The sequence below is a fragment of the Choloepus didactylus genome, chromosome 2, assembly GCF_015220235.1.
Source record: "Choloepus didactylus isolate mChoDid1 chromosome 2, mChoDid1.pri, whole genome shotgun sequence".
In the NCBI taxonomy this organism is placed as follows: Eukaryota; Metazoa; Chordata; class Mammalia; order Pilosa; family Megalonychidae; genus Choloepus; species Choloepus didactylus.
The window spans coordinates 150,566,609-150,589,226 of NC_051308.1; the positions used below are offsets into that span (position 1 = coordinate 150,566,609).

At 36.8% G+C, this 22,618-nt stretch overlaps 1 protein-coding gene across 1 annotated transcript in view; it reads right to left on the reverse strand.

The window, feature by feature from the left end:
- Window positions 1–1,545: 1,545 nt before the first annotated feature.
- The window catches only part of BRDT (bromodomain testis associated), a 78,054-nt gene continuing 56,981 nt past the window's right edge, over window positions 1,546–22,618 (reverse strand). The window contains exon 17 of the mRNA XM_037815845.1: window positions 1,546–1,614. Coding sequence (XP_037671773.1) covers window positions 1,546–1,614 — 69 coding nt within the window. The remainder of the gene's footprint in view (window positions 1,615–22,618) is intronic.

Consider the following 22,618-nt stretch of genomic DNA (forward strand, 5'->3'; position numbering starts at 1 on the left):
AGGGAGGATCCATTATAAAAACCAGTATTTTTTCTGCTAAAATGACTTTGACCAACCTACCAAAAGTTTATTGACTATCTACAGTGTGGCAGACCCCTTAACAGACTAGAGAAGTGTTAAGTTGGTTAAACTAAACATAATAGCCATAAGGTAACTGTAACATACCTCTCCATAGAGCTGCTCCAAATGTTTGCAGGAAAACTTGAAGCCATTATTCTTCAATGTAAAAGGGTATGTTAATAAAGCTGAACTTCATTTTTTTAGATATGGACAAAAAATGAATTATCAGTTTTATTAGTTATTTAAAGGCAGTTGTTGATATATTTAATATATATCATGTGTTTGACAGAGTTTTTATCTATTTTCATTCTTTCTCTTCAAAAGGAAAATTCCTCCCAGATTTTAAAAGTATTAATCAATATTAAAAAGAAACAGAAAATACTGAAGTCTACAGAAAATGAAAAAATACCGGTAATTCTACTACCCAGAGGTAACTAATATGTATCTCTGATGTATCTTTCTAACAATATATAGATATGCTATATATACATATGATCTTTTAGGAAAATAGTATATAATACATACTCTTTAGTATATCAATTCAGTACTAGTTGCTGTTTTAAAAATGGAAGGTAGTTAAAAGCTATTTCAAAATTTTATATTGATTATAAAAATAAATGAAGTCAAGAAAACTCTCTCTCTTACATAGGCACACATGTTCTTCGATTTTTTTACTTAAAATGATATCAGAATTGTGGTTGAATCATTGTTATATTTCAAAATTTCAAAATTCAAAAATACATGAATCTGATAAACATAATTTAGACATAATTGCAACCTGACAATGATGAAACAAAAATATTTTATAGAATATTTAAATGAAAAAAACTTACTATAGTTAAGTAAAAAGTAAATATTGTTGCTATCATAAATGCATGTTAAGAAATATAAGCTCCTATAGAAACTTACATACATAATTAATATTTACTGTTATTTGGTTTCAAATCAACATCTTTCAAACTATAGGTAATATTTCCATTAAATTTAAATGTAAATTTTGGATACAGAACTAGGAGAGAATCATATAATCTGCCACTCAAGGAAACCAAGTAACAATTTTTAGAAGGTCTAAGTATTTTTGGAAGGCAGACAAATATTTCTTTTAAAAAGTTAAAAAACAGGCATTAAATCTTTCATTGATTTTTATACACTTGTATATTTTTAAACAAGCAGAGACTATCTTTTTGGACTTTCACTGCTTAGAACAGGATCTATATTATATACCCAGCAATTATTTGTAGAGTGAATAACATCTGGAAATTTATTCATTTAGGGATTCAAAATTATAAAATTTCCTGTAAATTGTGTCATTAAAAAATGAACACATAGCTATTAAAAATGTAAGTGAAAACTGTTTAATCATTTTAGAGGAGTCAAAATACAATATATGAATTGGTGTCCTGGTGTCTGAAAGCATTTTGCCATCTGGATTTTAATCTTAATATCATTCATTGTAGGTTGATGGTTAATTAAAAAAATTCAGTTTTAATCAAAGTTGTTTTCAAACATTGTCATAATGTCGCTCTGGAGAGTCATATCAATGGTACCAGCCATCTGTAGAAAAGGAGAAAAATGATACGTTAGTTAATGACTGTATGTCTTTATTGCACAAAAATGATTACGCAATGCAATTTATTTAACATAAGTTCAGAGATAATTTTTAATTTTTGCTCAGTCTGATTTTTGTTGAAATAGTGTTCATGTGATAAATAAAAATTAAAGCCAAAGAACACTAATAACAAGTTAAATCTCTCGTTGCTGACAGTGTGGGTATAAAGGAGAAAATCAACCAAGAGCACACTGTTTTATTTACCTCTGTAACCAACATAGTGTTGGAGGCAAAATTATTTTCTAATTAACCAGTATCTTCTCCCTATAAGGGAACTATAATTTGTAATGTTATAGATAATGGCTTTCCTTGACTGTGCTACTAACCGTGTAACCTTGGGCAAATTATTTAACCAAGTTCTACTCTATATGAGGATCAAACCATACTGTATGTACAACACTCAGCATAGTGCTGTTTATAAAATGCTAAAAAGCCAACAATAAGCTGAAGCAGGAAAAAAGTTAATTTGGACAAAAGAAACAAATGGTTCCTATATTCTGAAAGCCTTTAAAAAAAAAAACCCGTATTATACATTAAGTATTTTTGGCATCTGAAATTCTATCAAATATCAAAGTACAAAAAAATTTTTGTCAGTAAACAGCAACAGCCCAAAAATGTTAGGTAAAAGTGTCAATTTGCAACCAGCTGATGGGTTTCCTAGAAGGGAATGTGTTCTCATGACAGAAAATGTTTGGAATTGCAATTTGTTTCTAGCTTAATACTACAAAACACAAGGCTAATGAAACTCATGTTCATTATTTCCTAGAAAATTTTATTATAACCAATTCTACAGCAAAGAGCATTGTTTCAAGGAAGACCTAAATAAACGGAAAGACATTCAAAGTTCACACACTGGAATACTATTTATGTTAAGATGACAATTCTACTCAAAGCAATTTACAGATTCAACCCAATTCCAATAAAAAATCCAACAGTCTTCTTTGCAGAAAAGGAAAAGTCAATCACCAAATCTATATGAAAGGATAACGGGCCAAGAATAGCCAAAACCACCTTGAAAAAGAACGAAATTGGAGGACTCACACTTCCCTATCTTAAAACTTATTAAAAAGCTACAGTGGTCAAAACAGCATGGTAGTGGCATAAGGGCAGACAATCAGAACAATAAAAACAAATTTTATTAGATTTAAGAAATAGATGCTCACATCTATGGCCAATTGATTTTTTAAAATTTATTTTTACTTTTACTTTTTTTTCAAGTTTAAGAAATTTAATATTGATGTAAAGCTTATAGTCCATACTCCAGTTTTTTCATATGCCCCAAGAATGCCCTTCTGGGCATTTTCTCCAGCATTATTAGATCCAGCATGGGATCCTGTATTACCTTTAGCTATTACTGTCTCTTCAGTCTCTCTCTTTTTTCCTAACACAATTTGATTCACACACCATACAGTCCATCCAAAGTATGCAATCAATGGCTTTCTATAATCACAGAGCTGTGCTTACATCACCACAATCAATTTTAGAACATTTTCATCGCTCTAAAAGAAACACACCCATGCTCCTTATTACTCTTTATAACTTAGGTGAGGTACCTTTGTTACAATTAATGGAAGAGCATTAAGATATTACTGTTAACCATAGTCCACAGTTTCCATTAGGAGCATTCCTTCTCATTTACCACCCTATTATTAACACCTTGTAGTTGTAACATACATTTGTTCTAATTCATGGAAGAACATTCTTGTATGGGTACCATTAACCACCTTCATCATTCACAACAGGGTTCACTATATGTTATACAGTCCCTTGTTTCATTCTCTAGCCTTCCTTCCAGTGATATACACAACCCTAAACTACCCCTTTTAACCACTATCACACACGATTCCATGCTGTTATTTACACACATGATAATGTACTACATCATCTCTATCCATTCCAAACATTTACAGTCAACCTTGTGAAAAACTTCTGCACAAATTAAGCACTAGTTCCCCATTCTTTATCCTCATTCTATCTTCTGGTAACCTATTTTCTAGATAATAACTCCATGAGCTTTCTCATTATGTTTAGTTCATATTAATGAGATCGTATCATATTTGTCCTTTTGTGTCTGGCTTATCTCACTCAACGTAATGTCCTCTAGATTCACCCATATTGTCACATGCATCAGGACTTCATTCCTCCATACAGCTGAATAATATTTGATCATATGCATATACTACATTTTGTTTATCCATTCATCAGTTGATGGTAACTTGGGTTGCTTCCATCTTTTGACAATTTTGAATAATGCCGCTGGGAACATCAGTGTACAAATGTCTCTCATGTCCTTGCTTTCAGTTCTTCTGGATATATACCTGGTAGTGGGATTGCCAGATCATATGGCAGTTCTATTCTTAGCTTCCTTAGGAAGCACCAAACTGTCTTCCACAGCAGCTGTACCATTTTACATTCCCACCAGCAGTGAGTAAGTCTTCCTATTTCTTCACATCCTCGCCAACACTTGTAGTTTCCTATTTGTTTATTAATGGCCTACATTAGTAGGTGTGAAATGATATTTCATTGTGGTTTTGATTTGCATTTCCCTAATAATTAGTGAAGTTCAGTATCTTTTCATGCGCTTTTAGCCATTTGTATTTCCTCCTTGTAGAAAACGTCTATTCATGTCTTGTGCCCATATTTTAATTGGGTTGTCTGTCTTTTTATTGTGGGGTTGTGTAAATGCTTTATATATTCTGGATATTAAATGCTTATCAATATGTAGTTTCCAAATATTTTCTCCCATTGAGCAGGCTGCTTTTTCACTTTCTTGACAAAATTCTTTGAAGCAAAAAGTATTCCACTGAAGCGCAAAAGGTCCCATTTGTTTATTTTTTCTTCTGTTGTTTGTGTCTTGGGTGAAAGATCTAAGAAACCACTGCCTACCACAAGATCCTGTAGATGCTTCCCTACATTTTCTTCTAGGAGTTTTATGTGGCTGGCTCTTATAAATTTAGGTCTTTAATCCCTTTTGAGTTAATTTTTGTGTAAGGTATGATATAGGGGCCCTCTTTCATTCCTTTTTATTTGGATATCCAATTCTCCTCACACCATTCGATGAAGAGATTGTTCTGTCCCAGTTGTGTGGACTTGGCAGCCTTGTCAAAAATCAATCAACCACAGATGTGAGGATCTATTTCTAAACTGTCATATCTATTCCATTGATCAATATGTCTACCTTTATGCCAGTACTATGCTGTTTTGATGACTTTAGCTTTGTAATATGCTTTAAAGTCAGGAAGTGTGAGTCCTCCAACTTCATTCTTCTTTTTTTCAAGATGTTTTGGCTATTTGGGGCCTCTTACATTTCCAAATAAATTTGATAATTGGCTTTTCCATTCCTACAAAAAAGGCTGTTGGAATTTTCATTGGGATTGCATTGAATCTGTAACTCAATTTAGGTAGAATTAACATCTTAATGATATTTAACCTTCCAACCAATGAACATGGGATGTCCTTAGATTTATTTAGGTTTTCATTTTCTTTTAGCAATGTTTGCAGTTTCCTGAATATAGGTCATTTACATCCTTGGTTAAGTTTATTCCTTTGATATTTGATTCTCTTAGTTGCTATTGTAATTGGCATGTTTTCCTTATTTCTTCCTCAGAGTGCTTATTACTAGCATATAGAAGCACTACTCATTTTTGCATGTTGATCTTGTATCCTGCCACTTTGCTGAACTTATTGCCCTAGTAGTTTTGTTGTAGTTTCTCAGGACTTTCTAAATCTAGGATCATGTTGTCTGCAAATAGTGCAAGTTTTACTTCTTCCTTTCTGATTTGGATGCCTGTTATTTCTCTTTGTTGTCTAATTGCTCTAGCTAGAACTACTAGCACAATGTTGAGTAACAGTGGTGAGAGTAGGCATCCTTGTCTTGTTCCAGACCTTAGAGGGAAAGATTTCAGTCCCTCACCATCAAGAACATTAGCTGTGGGTTTTTCATATATGTCCTTTATCAAGTTGAGGAAGTTTCTTTTGCTTCCTACCTTTTGAAGTGTTTTTATCAAGCAAGGATGCTAGATTTTGTCAAATGCCTTTTCTGTGCCAATCAAAATGATCTTATGGTTTTTCCCTTCTATTTGTTAATGTGGTGTATTACATGAATTGATTTTCTTGTGTTGAACCCACACTTGCATACCTGGAAAAAAACCCACTTGATCATGGTGTATAATTCTTCCAATGTGCTGTTGGATTTGATTTGCAAGTATTTTGTTGAGGGTTTTGCATATATATTCATTACAGAAATTGGTCTGTAATTTTCTTTTCATGTGGTATCTTTATCTGGCTTTGGCATTAGGGTGATGTTGGGTTCATAGAATGAGTCAGGTAGAATTCCCTCCTCTTTTGACTTTTCGGAAGAGTTTGAGCAGAACTGGTATTAATTCTTGGAATGATTGGTAGCACTCACCTTTGAAACCATCTGGTCCTGAGCTTTTTTCTTGGGAGGTTTTTGATGACTGATTCAATCTCTTTACTTGTTATTGGTCTGGTGAGGTCTTGTATTTCATCTAGGGTCAGTGTAAGTTGTTCAGGTGTTTCTAGGAATTTTCCCCCTTCATCCAAGTTGTCAAATTTGTTAGCATGCAATTGTTCACAGTATATCATTACAGTGGTAATGATCTTCTCATTTCTGATTTTATTTATTTCCATCTTTTTTTCTGTCAGTCTAGCTAAGGGTTTTTCAATTTTATTGATCTTCTCAAGAACCAACTTTTGGTTTTATTGATTCTCTTTACTGTTTTTTTGGTTCTCAATTTCATTTTATTTCTGCTCTGATCTTTGTGTTTCTTTCCTTCTGTTTGCTTTGGGATTAGTTTGCTGTTCTTTCTCTGGTTCCTCCAAATCTTCATTTAGGTCTTTGATTTTAGCTTTCTTTTTTAATGTAAACATTTAGGGCTATAAACTTCCCTTCAGCATTGCCTTTGCTGCATCCCGTAAGTTTTGATATGTTGTGTTCTCATTTTCATTTGTCTTGAGATTCTTACTCCTTTCTCTTGCAAGTTCTTCTTTGATGCAATGATTGTTTATAAGTATGTTGTTTAACCTCATGTATTTGTGAATTTTCCAGTTCTCCACCTGCTATTGGTTTCCAACTTCATTCCTTTACGATCACAAAGTGTTTTGTATAATTTCAATGTTTTTAAATTTATTGTGACCCAGCATGTGGTCCATCCTGGAGAATGTTCCATGAGCACTTAAGAAGAATGTATATTCTGCTGTTTGGGGGTACAATGTTCTATATATGTCTTTTATATCTAGTTCATTTATCATATTATTTAGGTTCTCTTTTCTTTTTTGATCCTCTGTTTAGATGTTCTATCTATTGATAAGAGTGATGTACTGAAGTCTCCAACTATTATTGTAGAGATGTCTATGCTTCCTTCATTTTTGCCAGTGTTTGCTTCATGTACTTTGGGCACCATCGTTAGGTGCATAGATACTTATGATTGTTATTTCTTCTTGGTGAATTGCCCTTTTTATTAATATATAATGACCTTCTTTGTCTCTTACCTCAGTTTTGCATTTAAAGTCTATTTGTCTGATATTAGTATAGCTACACCAACTCTTTTTTGCTTATCGTTTGTATGGAATATCTTTTTCCAGTTGTTCACTTTCAGCCTATTTGTATCTTTGGACCTAAAATGAGTCATCTGTAAATAGCATATAGATGGATCATATTTTTTTTATCCATTCTGCCAATCTGTGTCTTTTGATTGGGGAGTTTTATCCATTAACATTCAAAGTTATTACTGTAAAGGCAGTACTTACTTTAGCCATTTTATTCTTTGGCCTTTATATGTCACATCTTATATTTTTCTCTCTTTTCATCCTCTTAGTTAACCTTACTACACTGATTTCTACATTCTCCTCCAAGTGCCCCCCCAATCTTTTCTTTTCAGCCTGCAGAACACCCTTTAGTATTTCTTGTAGGGCAGGTCTCTTGTTAACAAACTCTCAGCTTCTGTTTATCTGTGAATAGTTTAAATTCTCCCTCATTTTTGAAGGGCAGTTTTGCCAATAAAGAATTCTTGGCTGGCAGTTTTTCTCTTTCAGTACCTTAAATATATCATACCACTGCCTTTTTGCCTCCATAGTTTTGAATAAGAAATCAGCCTTTGGTCTTATTTAGCATCCCTCCTTTGTATGTGGTGAATCACTTTTTTTTTTTTGCTGCTTTCAGAATTCTCTCTTTATCTTTGGCATATGATAGTCTGATTAGTATGTGTCCGGGAGTGAATCCATTCAGATTTATTCTGTTTGGAGTGTATGTGCTTCTTGGATACGCATATTATGTCTTTATAAGAGTTGGTGAGTTTTTGGCCATTATTTCCTCAAGTATTCTTTCTGCCCCTTTTCCCTTCTCTTCTTCCAGGACATCCATGACATATGTTCGTGTGCTTTGCGAAGTCAATCATTTCCCTGAGATGCACTCAAATTTTTCCATTTTTTTCTCTATGTATTCTCTTGTCTGTTCAATTTCAGATGCTGCATCTTCTAGCTCGATGATCTTTTCTTCTGCCTTTTCATATACGCTGTTGTATGCCTTTAGTGGACTTTTAATTTTATTGATTGTGCCTTTCATTCTCATAATGTCTGTTATTTTTCTTTGCGCATTCAAATTCTTCTTTATGCTCACCCAGCATCTTCTTATATCCTTTAGCTCTTTATCCATCTCCTTGTATTGATTTAGGAGATTTGTTTGAAAATTTTAAATTAGTTTTCCCAAATTCTGTATCTTCTCAGACTTTTTATTTTGTTCTTTTGATCGGGCCATATCTTCCTGCATCTTAGTGTGGCTTGTAGTTTGCTGATATCTGGGCATCTGATTATCTTGATGGGTTTATTCAGACGGCCAGTTTTTCTTTCTCTCAGTCTCTGACTGTGGTTTCTCAATCTCTTCGTTCTGCACTTGCCTGGATGCTGCACAGAACAGGGCCAGAACAATTCAGTTTCTGCCTGTCTATTCACTGCTTTTGGGAGAGGAATGGGCCCTGCAGCTCCCACCCTATTCCTCCATTTTCCTGGAAGTTCATGGCCAATTTATTTTTGATAATAATGCCAAGTCCACTCAATTGGGAATTAATAGTCTCTTCAATAAATGGTGCTGGGGAAATAAAACTAGATATTCACATGCAAAAGAATGAAAGAGGCCCTTACCTCACATGATATACAAAAATCAGCTAAAAAATGGATCCAGGCCTAAATATAAGAAATGGACCTATAAAATTCCTAGAAAACAAAGGGAAGCATCTTCAGGACCTCGTGCTAGGCAATGGTTTCTTAGACTTTACACCAAAAGCCACAAAAGGAAAACAACATATAAATAAGATCATCAAAATTAAAAACTTTGGTGCATCAAATAACTTTATCATGAAAGTTAAAAAGACAACCTATGGGGAGAACCTAAGATATGCTGGCTAGGAGAGACAGGGCAAAAAAACACCTCCGTGAAAAATACCAGATAAAAGCCAGAAAGTGACCCAGAACACCAGTTCCAGTGATGCACCAGCTGGACAAGGTCTGCTAAATCCACAGGGACCATGCACTTGGTGAAACCGGGAGTCTGCATTCTGAAACGAGTAAGTGAGCCTGCTGAATGTCCAGCAGCCATGCTGTGGTGTGGGGAAACCGTGGATTAGTGTTTGGAGGCAGACAAGTTCTTTTTTTAAAAAACCCAAAAGGGGCTGCAGATATGGCAACAAGAACCACACAGCAAAGCGCAGCAGGAAAGGGCTGTGCGAACACCTCAATATCTGGCGTGGAAGATAGACTTTCACGCACCCATTGCTAGTTGTCTCAGAGCGAGGAGGGCAGAGGGGAGCCAAAAGGGGAAAAAAAAAAAACCATGCCCCTTGCAGCCATCTGCCCAGCAGGCTGGAAATGCTCCTGCCTGGTGCCAGAGACACAGCCCAGAGCTGTGCCAAGGGACCCAGGGGGACAGGAAGTGTTTCTAGCAACACTGCACACATGCCACAATATCAGGCAAGGACAATAGCCTTTCGTGCACCCACAGCTAACTGTCCTGGAGCTGGGAAGGTGGAGCTGTGCGAAAAGGGGGAAATTAACATGCCCCATTCAGCCATCTTTACAGCAGGCTGGGAACGCCCCTGCATGGCCCGGTGGCCCAGGGCTTCCCTTGAGGGATGGCATGCACTTGTGATATAGCACAGCCTTCCCCCAGCAGAGGACCTAGAAGGGCATGGCTGGGAACAGGAACACACCCAGAAATCCCAGAGACCTACGCCAATACCAAGGACTTGTGGGTCAGCAGCAGAGACAATCTGTGGCGAAACTGAAATGAAAGTTTAGACTCTTGCAACAGCCTTAAATCTCCAGGAACACATGGGAGGTTTTATTATTAAAGCTGCCCTACCTCCCTAACCACTCAGACACACGCCCCACATTCAGGGCAGACAACACCAACAACACACCCAAACTTGGTGCACCAATTGGACCTCACAAGAATCAGACCCCCACACACCACAAAGACAAAGCTGGAGACAACTGACTTAAGGGGAATAGGTGATTCATGGATGCCATCTGCTAGTTAGTCAGAGAAAGTGTATGCCACCAAGCTGTAGATCTGACAAATTACAGACTGGTGTCTAAATAATCCTTCATATCCTAAAATAATCCTATCAAGTAAAGTGAATGCCAAGAAGCCAAACACAACAGAAAAATTTAAATCATATGAAAAAACCTGACGATATGGATAACCCAAACCCAAACACCCAAATCAAAAGATCAGAGGAGAAACAGTACTTGAAGAAACCAATCAAAGAACTAAAGATGAACAATGAGAGCATGGCACAGGATATAAAGGACATAAAGAAGACTCTAGAAGAGCATAAAGAAGAAATTGAAAGAGTAGATTAAAAAAATAGATGACCTTATGGAAATAAAAGAAACTGTTGACCAAATTAAAAAGATTCTGGATACTCATAGTACAACACTAGAGGAAGCTGAACAATGACTCAGCAACCTCGAGAACCACAGAATGGAAAATGAAAGATCAAAAGAAAAAGTGGGGAAAAAATAAAAAAAATCAAAATGAATACCAGGGATATGATAGATAAAATAAAGCATCCAAATATAAGACTCACTGGTGTCCCAGAAGGGGAAGAGAAGGGTAAAAGTCTAGAAAGAGCATTCAAAGAAATTTTTGGGGAAAACTTCCCAAACCTTCTACATAATATAAATACACAAAGCATAAATGCCCAGCAAACTCCATATAGAATAAATCCAAATAAACCCACTCCAAGACATATTCTGATCAGGCTGTCAAATACTGAAGAGAAGGAACAAGTTCTGAAACCAGCAAGAGAAAAGGAACTCACCACATACAAAGGAAACAACATAAGACTAAGTAATGACTACTCAGCGCCCACCATGGAGGTGAGAAGGTAGTGGCATGACATATTTAAAATTCTGAGAGAGAAAAATTTCCAACCAAGAATACTTTATCCAGCAAAACTCTCCTTCAAATTTGAGGGAGAGCTTAAATTTTTCACAGACAAAGAAATGCTAAGAGATTTTGCTAATAAAAGACGTGCCCTACTTCAGATACTAAAGGAAGCCCTACCAACAGAGAAACAAAGAAAGGAGAGAGAGATATAGAGAAATTTAACAGACATATATAGAACATTACATCCCAAATCACCAGGACACACATGCTTCTATAGTGATCACGGATCTCTCTCCAGAATAGACCATATGCTGGGACATAAAACAAGCCTCAATAAATTTTTTTAAAAAAATTGAATTTCTTCAAAGCATATTCTCTGACCACAATGGAATACAAATAGAAGTCAATAACCCCATCAGAGACTTAGAAAATTCATAAATACCTGGAGGTAAAAAATGAGGGGGAGATTAAAAAGCTGACCAGAGGTGGGGCAAGATGGCAGATTGGTGAGCTGTATGTTTTAGTTACTCCTCCAGGAAAGTAGGTAGAAAGCCAAGAACTGCGTGGACTGGAACCACAGAGCAATTTGACTTTGGGCATACTTCATACAACACTCATGAACACGTCGAACTGCTGAGATCAGCGAAATCTGTAAGTTTTTGCAGCCAGGGGACCCGCACCCCTCCCTGCTAGGCTCAGTCCCATGTGAGGAGGGGCCAGCAGCGCTGGGAAGGAGAAGGGAGAACTGCAGTGGCAGCTCTTATCGGAAACTCATTCTACCGATCCAAACTCCAACCATAGATAGACTGAGACCAGACACCAGAGAATCTGAGAGCAGCCAGCCCAGCAGAGAGGAGATAGGCATAGAAAAAAACAGCAAGAAAAACCCCAAAATAAAAGCGGAGGCTTTTTGGAGTTCTGGTGAACATAGAAAGGGGAAGGGCAGAGCTCAGGCCCTGAGGCTCATATGGAAATCCCGAAGAAAAACTGATCTCTCTGACCCCTGGATCTTTCCTTAATGGCCCTAATTGCTTTGTCTCTTAGCATTTCAATAACCCATTAGATCTCTGAGGAGGGCTTTTTTGTTTTTTATCTTTTTTTCTCTGTTTCTAAAACAATTACTCTAAGAAGCCCAATACAGAAAGCCTCAAAGACTTGCAATTTGGGCAGGTCAAGACAAGAGCAGAACTAAGAGAGCTCTGAGACAAAAGGCAATAATCCAGTGGCTGAGAAAATTCACTAAACACCACAAATTCCCAAGAAAAGGGGGGTGTCTGCTCACAGCCATCATCCTGGTGGACAGGAAACACTCCTGCCCATCACCAGCCCCATAGCCCAGAACTGCCCCAGACAACCCAGTGTGACGGAAGTGCTTCAAATAACAGGCACACACCACAAAACTGGGAGTGGACATTAGCCTTTCCTGCACCCTCAGCTGGTTGTCCCAGAGTTGGGAAGGTGGAGCAGTGTGAATTCACGAAGCCCGATTCAGCCACCATTTCAGCAGACTGGGAGCCTCCCTACATAGCCCAGCAGCCCAGAACCGCCCTGGGGGGATGGCACTCACCTGTGACATAGCACAGTCATCCCTCAACAGAGGACCAGGGGGTGCACGGCCTGGAAGAGGGACCCACTCGCAAGTCACAGTGGCCATACTCCAATACCAAGGACTTGGGGGTCAGTGGCAGAGACAAACCATGGCAGGACTGCACTGAATGATTAGACTATTGCAGCAGCTTTAAAACTCCAGGAACACCAGGGAGATTTGATTGTTAGAGTCACCCACCCTCCCTGACTGCACAGACACACGCCCCATATACAGGGCAGGCAACACCAACTACACACGCAAGCTTGGTACACCAATTGGACCCCACAAGACTCACTCCCACACCCACCACAAAGGCAAAGCAGGGAGAACTGGCTTGTGGAGAACAGGTGGCTCATGGACGCCACCTGCTGGTTAGTTAGAGAAAGTGTACTCCACGAAGCTGTAGATCTGATAAATTAGAGATAAGGACTTCAAGTGGTCTACAAATCCTAAAAGAACCCTATCAGGTTCAGCAAATGCCAAGAGGCCAATAACAACACAAAATTATAAAGCACATGAAAAAACCAGACGATATGGATAACCGAAGCCTAAGCACCCAAAACAAAAGATCAAAAGAGACACAGTACCTAGGGCAACTAATCAAAGAACTAAAGATGAACAATGAGACCATAGTATGGGATACAAAGGATATCAAGAAGACCCTCGAAGAGCATAAAGAAGACATTGCAAGACCAAAAAAAAAAACAGATGATCTTATGGAAATTAAAGAAACTGCTGACCAAATTTAAAAGATTCTGGACACTCATACTACAAGACTAGAGGAAGCTGAACAACAAGTCAGTGACCTGGAAGATGACAGAATGGAAAATGAAAGCACAAAAGAAAGAATGGAGAAAAAAATTGAAAAAATCGAAATGGACCTCAGGGATGTGATAGATAATAGAAAACGTCCAAATATAAGACTCATTGGTGTTCCAGAAGGAGAAGAAAAGGGTAAAGGTCTAGGAAGAGTATTCAAAGAGGTTACTGGGGAAAACTTCCCAAATCTTCTAAACACCATAAATACACAAATCATAAATGCCCAGTGAACTCCAAATAGAATAAATCCAAATAAACCCACTCCGAGACATATTCTGATCACACTGTCAAACATGGAAGAGAAGGAGCAAATTCTGAAAGCAGAAAGAGAAAAGCAATTCACCACATACAAACGAAACAGCATAAGACTAAGTAGTGACTACTCAGCAGCCACCATGGAGGCAAGAAGGCAGTGGCATGATATATATTTAAAATTCTGAGTGAGAAAAATTTCCAACCAAGAATACTTTATCCAGCAAAGCTCTCCTTCAAATTTGAGGGAGAGCTTAAATTTTTCACAGACAAACAAATGCTGAGAGAATTTGCTAAGAAGAGACCTGCCCTACTGGAGATACTAAAGGGAGCCCTACAGACAGAGAAACAAAGAAAGGACAGAGAGACTTGGAGAAAGGTTCAGTACTAAAGAGATTCGGTACGCGTACATTAAAGGATATTAACAGAGAGGGGGGAAAAATAAATATGACAAACATAAACCAAAGCATTAAGATGGCTGATTCAAGAAATGTCTTCACGGTTATAACGTTGAATGTAAATGGATTAAACTCCCCAATTAAAAGATATAGATTCGCAGAATGGATTAAAAAAAATGAACCATCAGTATGTTGCATATGAGAGACTCATCTTAGACACAGGGACACAAAGAAATTGAAAGTGAAAAGATGGAAAAAAATATTTCATGCAAGCTACAGCCAAAAGAAAGCAGGTGTAGCAATATTAATCTCAGATAAAATAGACTTTAAATGCAGGGATGTTTTGAGAGACAAAGAAGGCCACTACATACTAATAAAAGGGGAAATTCAACAAGAAGAAATAACAGTCATAAATGTTTATGCACCCAATCAAGGTGCCACAAAATACATGAGACCAACACTGGCAAAACTAAAGGAAGCAATTGATGTTTCCACAATAATTGTGGGAGACTTCGACACATCACTCTCTCCTATAGATAGATCAACCAGACAGAAGACCAATAAGGAAACTGAAAACCTAAACAATCTGATAAATGAATTAGATTTAACAGACATATATAGAACATTACATCCCAAATCACCAGGATACACATACTTCTCTAGTGCTCACGGAACTTTCTCCAGAATAGATCATAAGCTGGGACATAAAACAAGCCTCAATAAATTTAAAAGGATTGAAATTATTCAAAGCACATTCTCTGACCACAATGGAATACAATTAGGAGTTAATAACCAAAGACTTAGAAAATTCACAAATACCTGGAGGTTAAATAAGACAATCCTAAACAATCAGTGGGTTAAAGAAGAAATAGCAAGAGAAATTGCTAAATATATAGAGACGAATGAAAATGAGAACACAACATACCAAAACCTATCGGATGCAACAAAAGCAGTACTGAGGGGGAAATTTATAGCACTAAATGCATATATTAAAAAGGAAGAAAGAGCCAAAATCAAAGAACTAATGGATCAACTGAAGAAGCTAGAAAAGGAACAGCAAACCAATCCTAAACCAAGCAGAAGAAAAGAAATAACAAGGATTAAAGCAGAAATAAATGATATAGAGAACAAAAAAAAAACAATAGAGAGGATAAATATCACCAAAAGTTGGTTCTTTGAGAAGATCAACAAGATAGACAAGCCCCTAAGTAGACTGACAAAATCAAAAAGAGAGAAGACCCATATAAACAAAATAATGAATGAAAAAGGTGACATAACTGCAGATCCTGAAGAAATTAAAGAAATTATAAGAGGATACTATGAACAACTGTATGGCAACAAACTGGATAATGTAGAGGAAATGGACAATTTCCTGGAAACATATGAACAACCTAGACTGACCAGAGAAGAAATAGAAAACCTCAACCAACCCATCACAAGCAAAGAGATCCAATCAGTCATCAAAAATCTTCCCACAAATAAATGCCCAGGGCCCGACGGCTTCACAGGGGAATTCTACCAAAATTTCCAGAAAGAACTGACACCAATCTTACTTAAAGTCTTTCAAAACATTGAAGAAAATGGAACACTACCTAACTCATTTTATGAGGCTAACATCAATCTAATACCAAAACCAGGCAAAGATGCTAAAAAAAGGAAACCTACCGGCCAATCTCCCTAATGAATATAGACACAAAAATCCTCAACAAAATACTTGCAAATCGAATCCAAAGACACATTAAAAAAAAATCATACACCATGACCAAGTGGGGTTCATTCCAGGCATGCAAGGATGGTTCAACATAAGAAAATCAATCAATGTATTACAACACATTAACAAGTCAAAAGGGAAAAATCAAATGATCATCTCAATAGATGCTAAAAAAGCATTTGACAAAATCTAACATCCGTTTTTAATAAAAACACTTTAAAAGGTAGGAATTGAAGGAAACTTCCTCAACATGATAAAGAGCATATATGAAAAACCCACAGCCAGCATAGTACTCAATGGTGAGAGACTGAAAGCCTTCCCTCTAAGATCAGGAACAAGACAAAGATGCCCGCTATCACCACTGTTATTCAACATTTTGCTGGAAGTGCTAGCCAGGGCATTCCGTCAAGACAAAGAAATAAAAGGCATCCAAATTGGAAAAGAAGAAGTAAAACTGTCATTGTTTGCAGATGATATGATCTTATATCTGGAAAACCCTGAGAAATCGATGATACAGCTACTAGAGCTAATAAATTTAGCAATGTAGCGGGATACAAGATTAATGCACATAAGTCAGTAATGTTTCTATATGCTAGAAATGAACAAACTGAAGAGACACTCAAGAAAAAGATACCATTTTCAATAGAAACTAAAAAAATCAAGTACCTAGGAATAAACTTAACCAAAGATGTAAAAGACCTATACAAAGAAAACTACATAACTCTACTAAAAGAAAAAGAAGGGGACCTTAAAAGATGGAAAAACATTCCATGTTCATGGATAGGAAAGCTAAATGTCATTAAGATGTCAATTCCACCCAAACTCATCTACAGATTCAATGCAATCCCAATCAAAATTCCAACAACCTACTTTGCAGACTTGGAAAAGCTAGTTATCAAATTTATTTGGAAAGGGAAGATGCCTTGAATTGCTAAAGACACTCTAAAAAAGAAAAAGAAGTGGGAGGACTTACACTCCCTGACTTTGAAGCTTATTATAAAGCCACAGTAGTCAAAACAGCATGGTACTGGCACAAAGATAGACATATAGATCAATGGAATCGAATTGAGAATTCACAGATAGACCCCCAGATCTATGGCCGACTTATCTTTGATAAGGCTCCCAAAGTCACTGAACTGGGTCATAACAGTCTTTTCAATAAATGGGGCTGGGAGAGTTGGATATCCATATCCAAAAGAATGAAAGAGGACCCCTACCTCACACACTACACAAAAATTAACTCAAAATGGACCAAAGACCTCAATATAAAAGAAAGTACTGTAAAACTCCTAGAAGATAATGTAGGAAAACATCTTCAAGACCTTGTATTAGGCGGCCACTTCCTAGACTTTACACCCAAAGCACAAGCAACAAAAGAAAAAAATAGATAAATGGGGACTCCTCAAGCATAGAAGTTTCTGTACCTCAAAGGAATTTGTCAAAAAGGTGAAGAGGCAGCCAACTCAATGGGAAAAAATTTTCAGAAACCATGTGTCTGACAAAAGACTGATATCTTGCATATATAAAGAAATCCTACAACTCAATGACAATAGTACAGATGGCCCAATTATAAAATGGGCAAAAGATATGAAAAGACAGTTCTCTGAAGAGGAAATACAAATGGCCAAGAAACACATGAAAAAATGTTCAGCTTCACTAGGTATTAGAGAGATGCAAATTAAGACCACAATGAGATACCATCTAACACCAATTAGAATGGCTGCCATTAAACAAACAGGAAACTACAAATCCTGGAGGGGATGTGGAGAAATTGGAACTCTTATTCATTGTTGGTGGGACTGTATAATGGTTCAGCCACTCTGGAAGTCAGTCGGCAGTTCCTTAGAAAACTAGATATAGAGTTACTGTTCAATCCAGGGATTGCACTTCTCGGTATATACCCGGAAGATCAGAAAGCAGTGACACGAACAGATATCTGCACGCCAGTGTTCATAGCAGCATTATTCACAATTGCCAAGAGATGGAAACAACCCAAATGTCCTTCAACAGATGAGTGGATAAATAAAATGTGGTATATACACACAATGTATATTTTTCCTTGTTTTTTTTTTAACTTTTTTTTTTAAATCAATTGTATGAAAAATAAAAAAATAAAAAATAATAAAAAAAAACATACAATAAAAGAACATTTCAAAGAGACCATAATAAGGGAGTAAGAAAAAGACAACTAACGGCAGTAAAAAGGAACGATCTCGTGAAACATATGATAACATGGATGAACCTTGAAGACATAATGCTGAGCGAAATAAGCCAGGCACAAAAAGAGAAATATTATATGCTACCACTAATGTGAACTCTGAAAAATGTAAAACAAATGGTTTATAATGTAGAATGTAGGGGAACTAGCAATAGAGAGCAATTAAGGAAGGGGGAGCAATAATCCAAGAACAGATAAGCTATCTTGGGTAAATTTAATGTTCTGGGAATGCCCAGGAATGACTATGGTCTGTTAATTTCTGATGGGTATAGTAGGAACAAGTTCACAGAAATGTTGCTATATTAGGTAACTTTCTTGGGGTAGAGTAGGAACACGTTGGAAGTAAAGTAGTTATCTCAGGTTAGTTGTCTTTTTCTTACTCCCTTGTTATGGTCTCTTTGAAATGTTCTTTTATTGTATGTTTTTTTTTAATTATTATTTTTTATTTTTTTATTTTTCATACAGTTGATTTAAAAAAAAAAAAGTTAAAAAAAAACAAGGAAAAAAATATGTAGAACCCCCTTGAGGAGCCTGTGGAGAATGCAGGGGTACTGGCCTACCCCACCTTGATGGTTGCTAACATGACCACAGACATAGGGGTGATGGGTTGAGCCCTCTACCACAGGATTTACCCTTGGGAAGACGGTTGCTGCAAAGGAGAGGCTAGGCCTCCCTATAATTGTGCCTAAGAGCCTCCTCCTGAATGTGTCTTTGTTGCTCAGATGTGGCCCTCTCTCTCTACCTAAGCCAACTTGAAAGGTGAAATCACTGCCCTCCCCCCTACATGGGATCAGACACCCAGGGGAGTGAATCTCCCTGGCAACATGGAATATGACTCCCGGGGAGGAATGTAGACCTGGCATCGTAGGATGGAGAACATCTTCTCGACCAAAAGGGGGATGTGAAAGGAAATGAAATAAGCTTCAGTGGCAGAGAGATTCCAAAAGGAGCTGAGAGGTCACTCTGGTGGGCACTGTTACGCACAATTTAGACAACCCTTTTCAGGTTCTAACGAATTGGGGTAGCTGGTGGTAGATACCTGAAACTATCAAACTACAACCCAGAACCCATGAATCTCGAAGACAATTGTATAAAAATGTAGCTTATGAGGGGTCACAATGGGATTGGGAAAGCCATAAGGACCACACTCCCCTTTGTCTAGTTTATGGATGAATGAGTAGAAAAATAGGGGAAAGAAACAAACAAACAGACAGACAAAGGTACCTAGTGTTCTTTTTTACTTTAATTGCTCTTTTTCACTTTAATTATTATTCTTGTTATTTTTGTGTGTGTGCTAATGAAGGTGTCAGGGATTGATTTAGGTGATGAATGTACAACTACGTAATGGTACTGTGAACAATCGAATGTACGATTTGTTTTGTATGACTGCGTGGTATGTGAATATATCTCAATAAAATGAAGATTAAAAAAAAAAATGAGGGGGAGATGAAAACATTCCCAGATAATCAGAAGCTGAGGGACTTCATCAACAGTAGATCAGTCCTATAAGAAATGCTAAAGGGAATTGTGCAGGCTGAAAGGAAGGGACACTAAACAATTGACTGAAACCACATGAAGAAATAAAGATTTCCAGTAAAGATCACATGGTAAATATAAATACCAATACTACTGTATTTTTGATTTCTACTCCATTATTTACTTCCTACAAGATCCAGAATACATAAACTGTAATGATAAATCAGTGGTTTTGAACTTAATGTAAAATATGTAATTTTTGACAAGAACTACATAAAGGTGGGGGAATCGTGGAGTATAGGAACACAGTTTATGTGTTCTATTGAAGTTAAGTCATATCAAAGAAAACAAGATTGTTATAGAATTAAGATGCTAAATTTAAGCCCCATGGTAAACACAAAGAAAGTATCAGAGAATATGATCATAGAAATGAAAAGCAGAGTATGGGTTACGAGAAGTGGGGGAAGGGACAATGGGGAGTTAATAAGAAATGAGTGTACGGTTTCTGTTTGGGGTGAAGGGAAATTTCTAGTAATGGATAGTGGGAAGGTGATAGCATTGCAACATTGTGAATGTGATTAATCCCACTAAATGGAATGCTCTGGAGGGGTTGGAATGGGAAGATTTATGCTGTATATATGTTTCCACAATTGAAAAAAAAAAGACAGTCTAAATAGATAACGACAATTAAATGCCATAGATGATCCTGGATGAGATCTAAGAATAAAGGAGAAAAGGCTCAAAAGGACACAATTGGGACATAAGAAAAAAATGAAACAGAATGTAAGCTTTATATTAATGTTAAATTTCTTGAACTTCTTAACTACACTTAATGTGATTACATAAATGAATATTCTTGTTCATGGGAAATGTATATGTGAATTATATTATTTGTTCAAGGATGTGTGCAACTTGCTCTCATATGTTCAGAGGACAGAGCAATAGATGATGGATGACAGACAGGGAGGGAGGGACAGAGGGAAAGAAAGAAATGGTAAAGTCACAAAATATTAAAGTTGGTATATCAGGGTATCAGTGGAGGGGGGCTGGGGTATGCTTGAGTTCTGTGTATGGGGTTAGTATTATTTTTGCAATTGTTACTGTAAGTTTGAATTTATTTCAAAATAAAAATAAAAAAAAGACAACCTATAGAATGGGAGAAAATATCTGGAAACAACATATCTGATAAGGGTTTAATATTAGAATATATCAAGAAATCCTAAAACTTAACAATAAAAAGAGAACCCAATTTAAATATGGGCAGAAGGCTTGAACAGACATTTCTCCAAAGAAGGTATACAAATGGCCAGCAAGCACATGAAAAAATGCTCAACATCATTACACATTAGGGAAATGCAAATCAAAACTGCAATGAAGTATCATTTCACACCCACTAGATTGGCTACTATTAAAAAGTAAAAGTTAAACAAATACTGGAGAGGATGTGGAGAAACAGGAACAGTCATTGTTGGTAGGAATATAAAATGGTGCAGTCACTTTGGAAAATAATTTGGTGGTTCCTCAGAAAGTAAAGAATTTGACCCAGCAGTCCCACTACTAGGTATATACCCAAAAGAATTGCAAGCAGGGGCTCAAAAATATATTTGCACACCAACGTTCACAGCAGTGTTATTTACAATTGCCAAAATGTAGAAGCAACTGAAGTGTCCATCAACAGACTAACAGATAAACAACATGTGGAATATCCATATTATTCAGCCATGAAAAGGAATGAAGTCCTCATACAAGAAACAAGACGGATAAACCTTAGAGACACTATTCTGAGTGAAATAAGTTAGACACAAAAGGACAGAGATTGTATAATCTCACACGAAATAATTACAGTAAGCAAATTCAATGAGTCAGAAATAAGAATATAGGTGACCAGGGGCTGCAGTGGGATGAGAAATGGAAATGTGGAGTTAATGCTAAATTTGTACAGTTTCTGTTTGGGGTGATAGAAAAATGTTGGTAATGGATGTTGGTGATTGTAGTACAACATTGTGAAGGTAATTAACACCACTGAATTGTATACTTGAAAGTGGTTAAAATGGGAAATTTTAGGTTTATATGTTTCCAGAATAAAAACAAAACAAAACAAAAACACAGAACTGCACGGCACACAGAGTTAATCCTAATGTAAACTATGGACTATAGTGGATAATATAATTACAATAAAATTATTTCAATTGTAACAAAGGTACCATGCTAATGTAAAATGTTAATAATACGGAATGCTGTGTGTGTGAGGGAGGGGCTATATGGGAATGCTATGATTTTTCTGTAAACCTACAAACTGATCAAAGAAAAAGAAAGAGAAAATGAGAAACTACAAATATCTCCTTCTCCCTGGGTTATTTTGTTGGCATCCTTAGTTTTGGATAAATCTTGGTAAAATTATCCCACCTCTAATTTTCTAAGGGATGGTTCTGCCATTGCAAAATCAGATCTCCTAGAAACCTAGATATTATCTGATAAAATCATGAAGCTGCTGATCCCTACAGCACATTTTTTTCCTACCTCACTAGCTGTTCCTTCTCAGTCTCCTTCACTGGTTTTTCCACTCTTAATGCAGCATAACTGACCTCTTCTCACACTACACAACTCCTTTGGTAATCTCATCCAGTCATCTCTCACCCAGACTACTGCAACAGCCTCTTCACTGGTCTCCCAACTTCCACCCTTACCTTTTTCCCTATATGTCTAGTCTCAAGACAGCAGCTAGGGTGATCCTTTTAATACCAAAGTGAGACTGTATCACTCCTCAGCTCAAAGCCTTGTAATGTGTTTCACTCAGAGTAAAAAGTGAGTTCTAAAAATAACCTCACATTTCTGTAGTGTACCTCCTGCCCACTGACTCTCCTACTCCTTTCTCCCTTGCTCATGCTGCTCTAGGCATACTGGCCTCCTTGCTCTTCTATGAACATGCCAGGTTAGAGCCTATCTTAGGGCCTTTGAGCTTGCTGATCCCTCTGCCTGGGTATATTCAGTCCTCTTGATATTTACTTGGCTAACTCCTTTATCTCCTACAGTCTTTGCTCAAATCTAACTTCACAACGAGGACTTCCTCAATCATCCTAT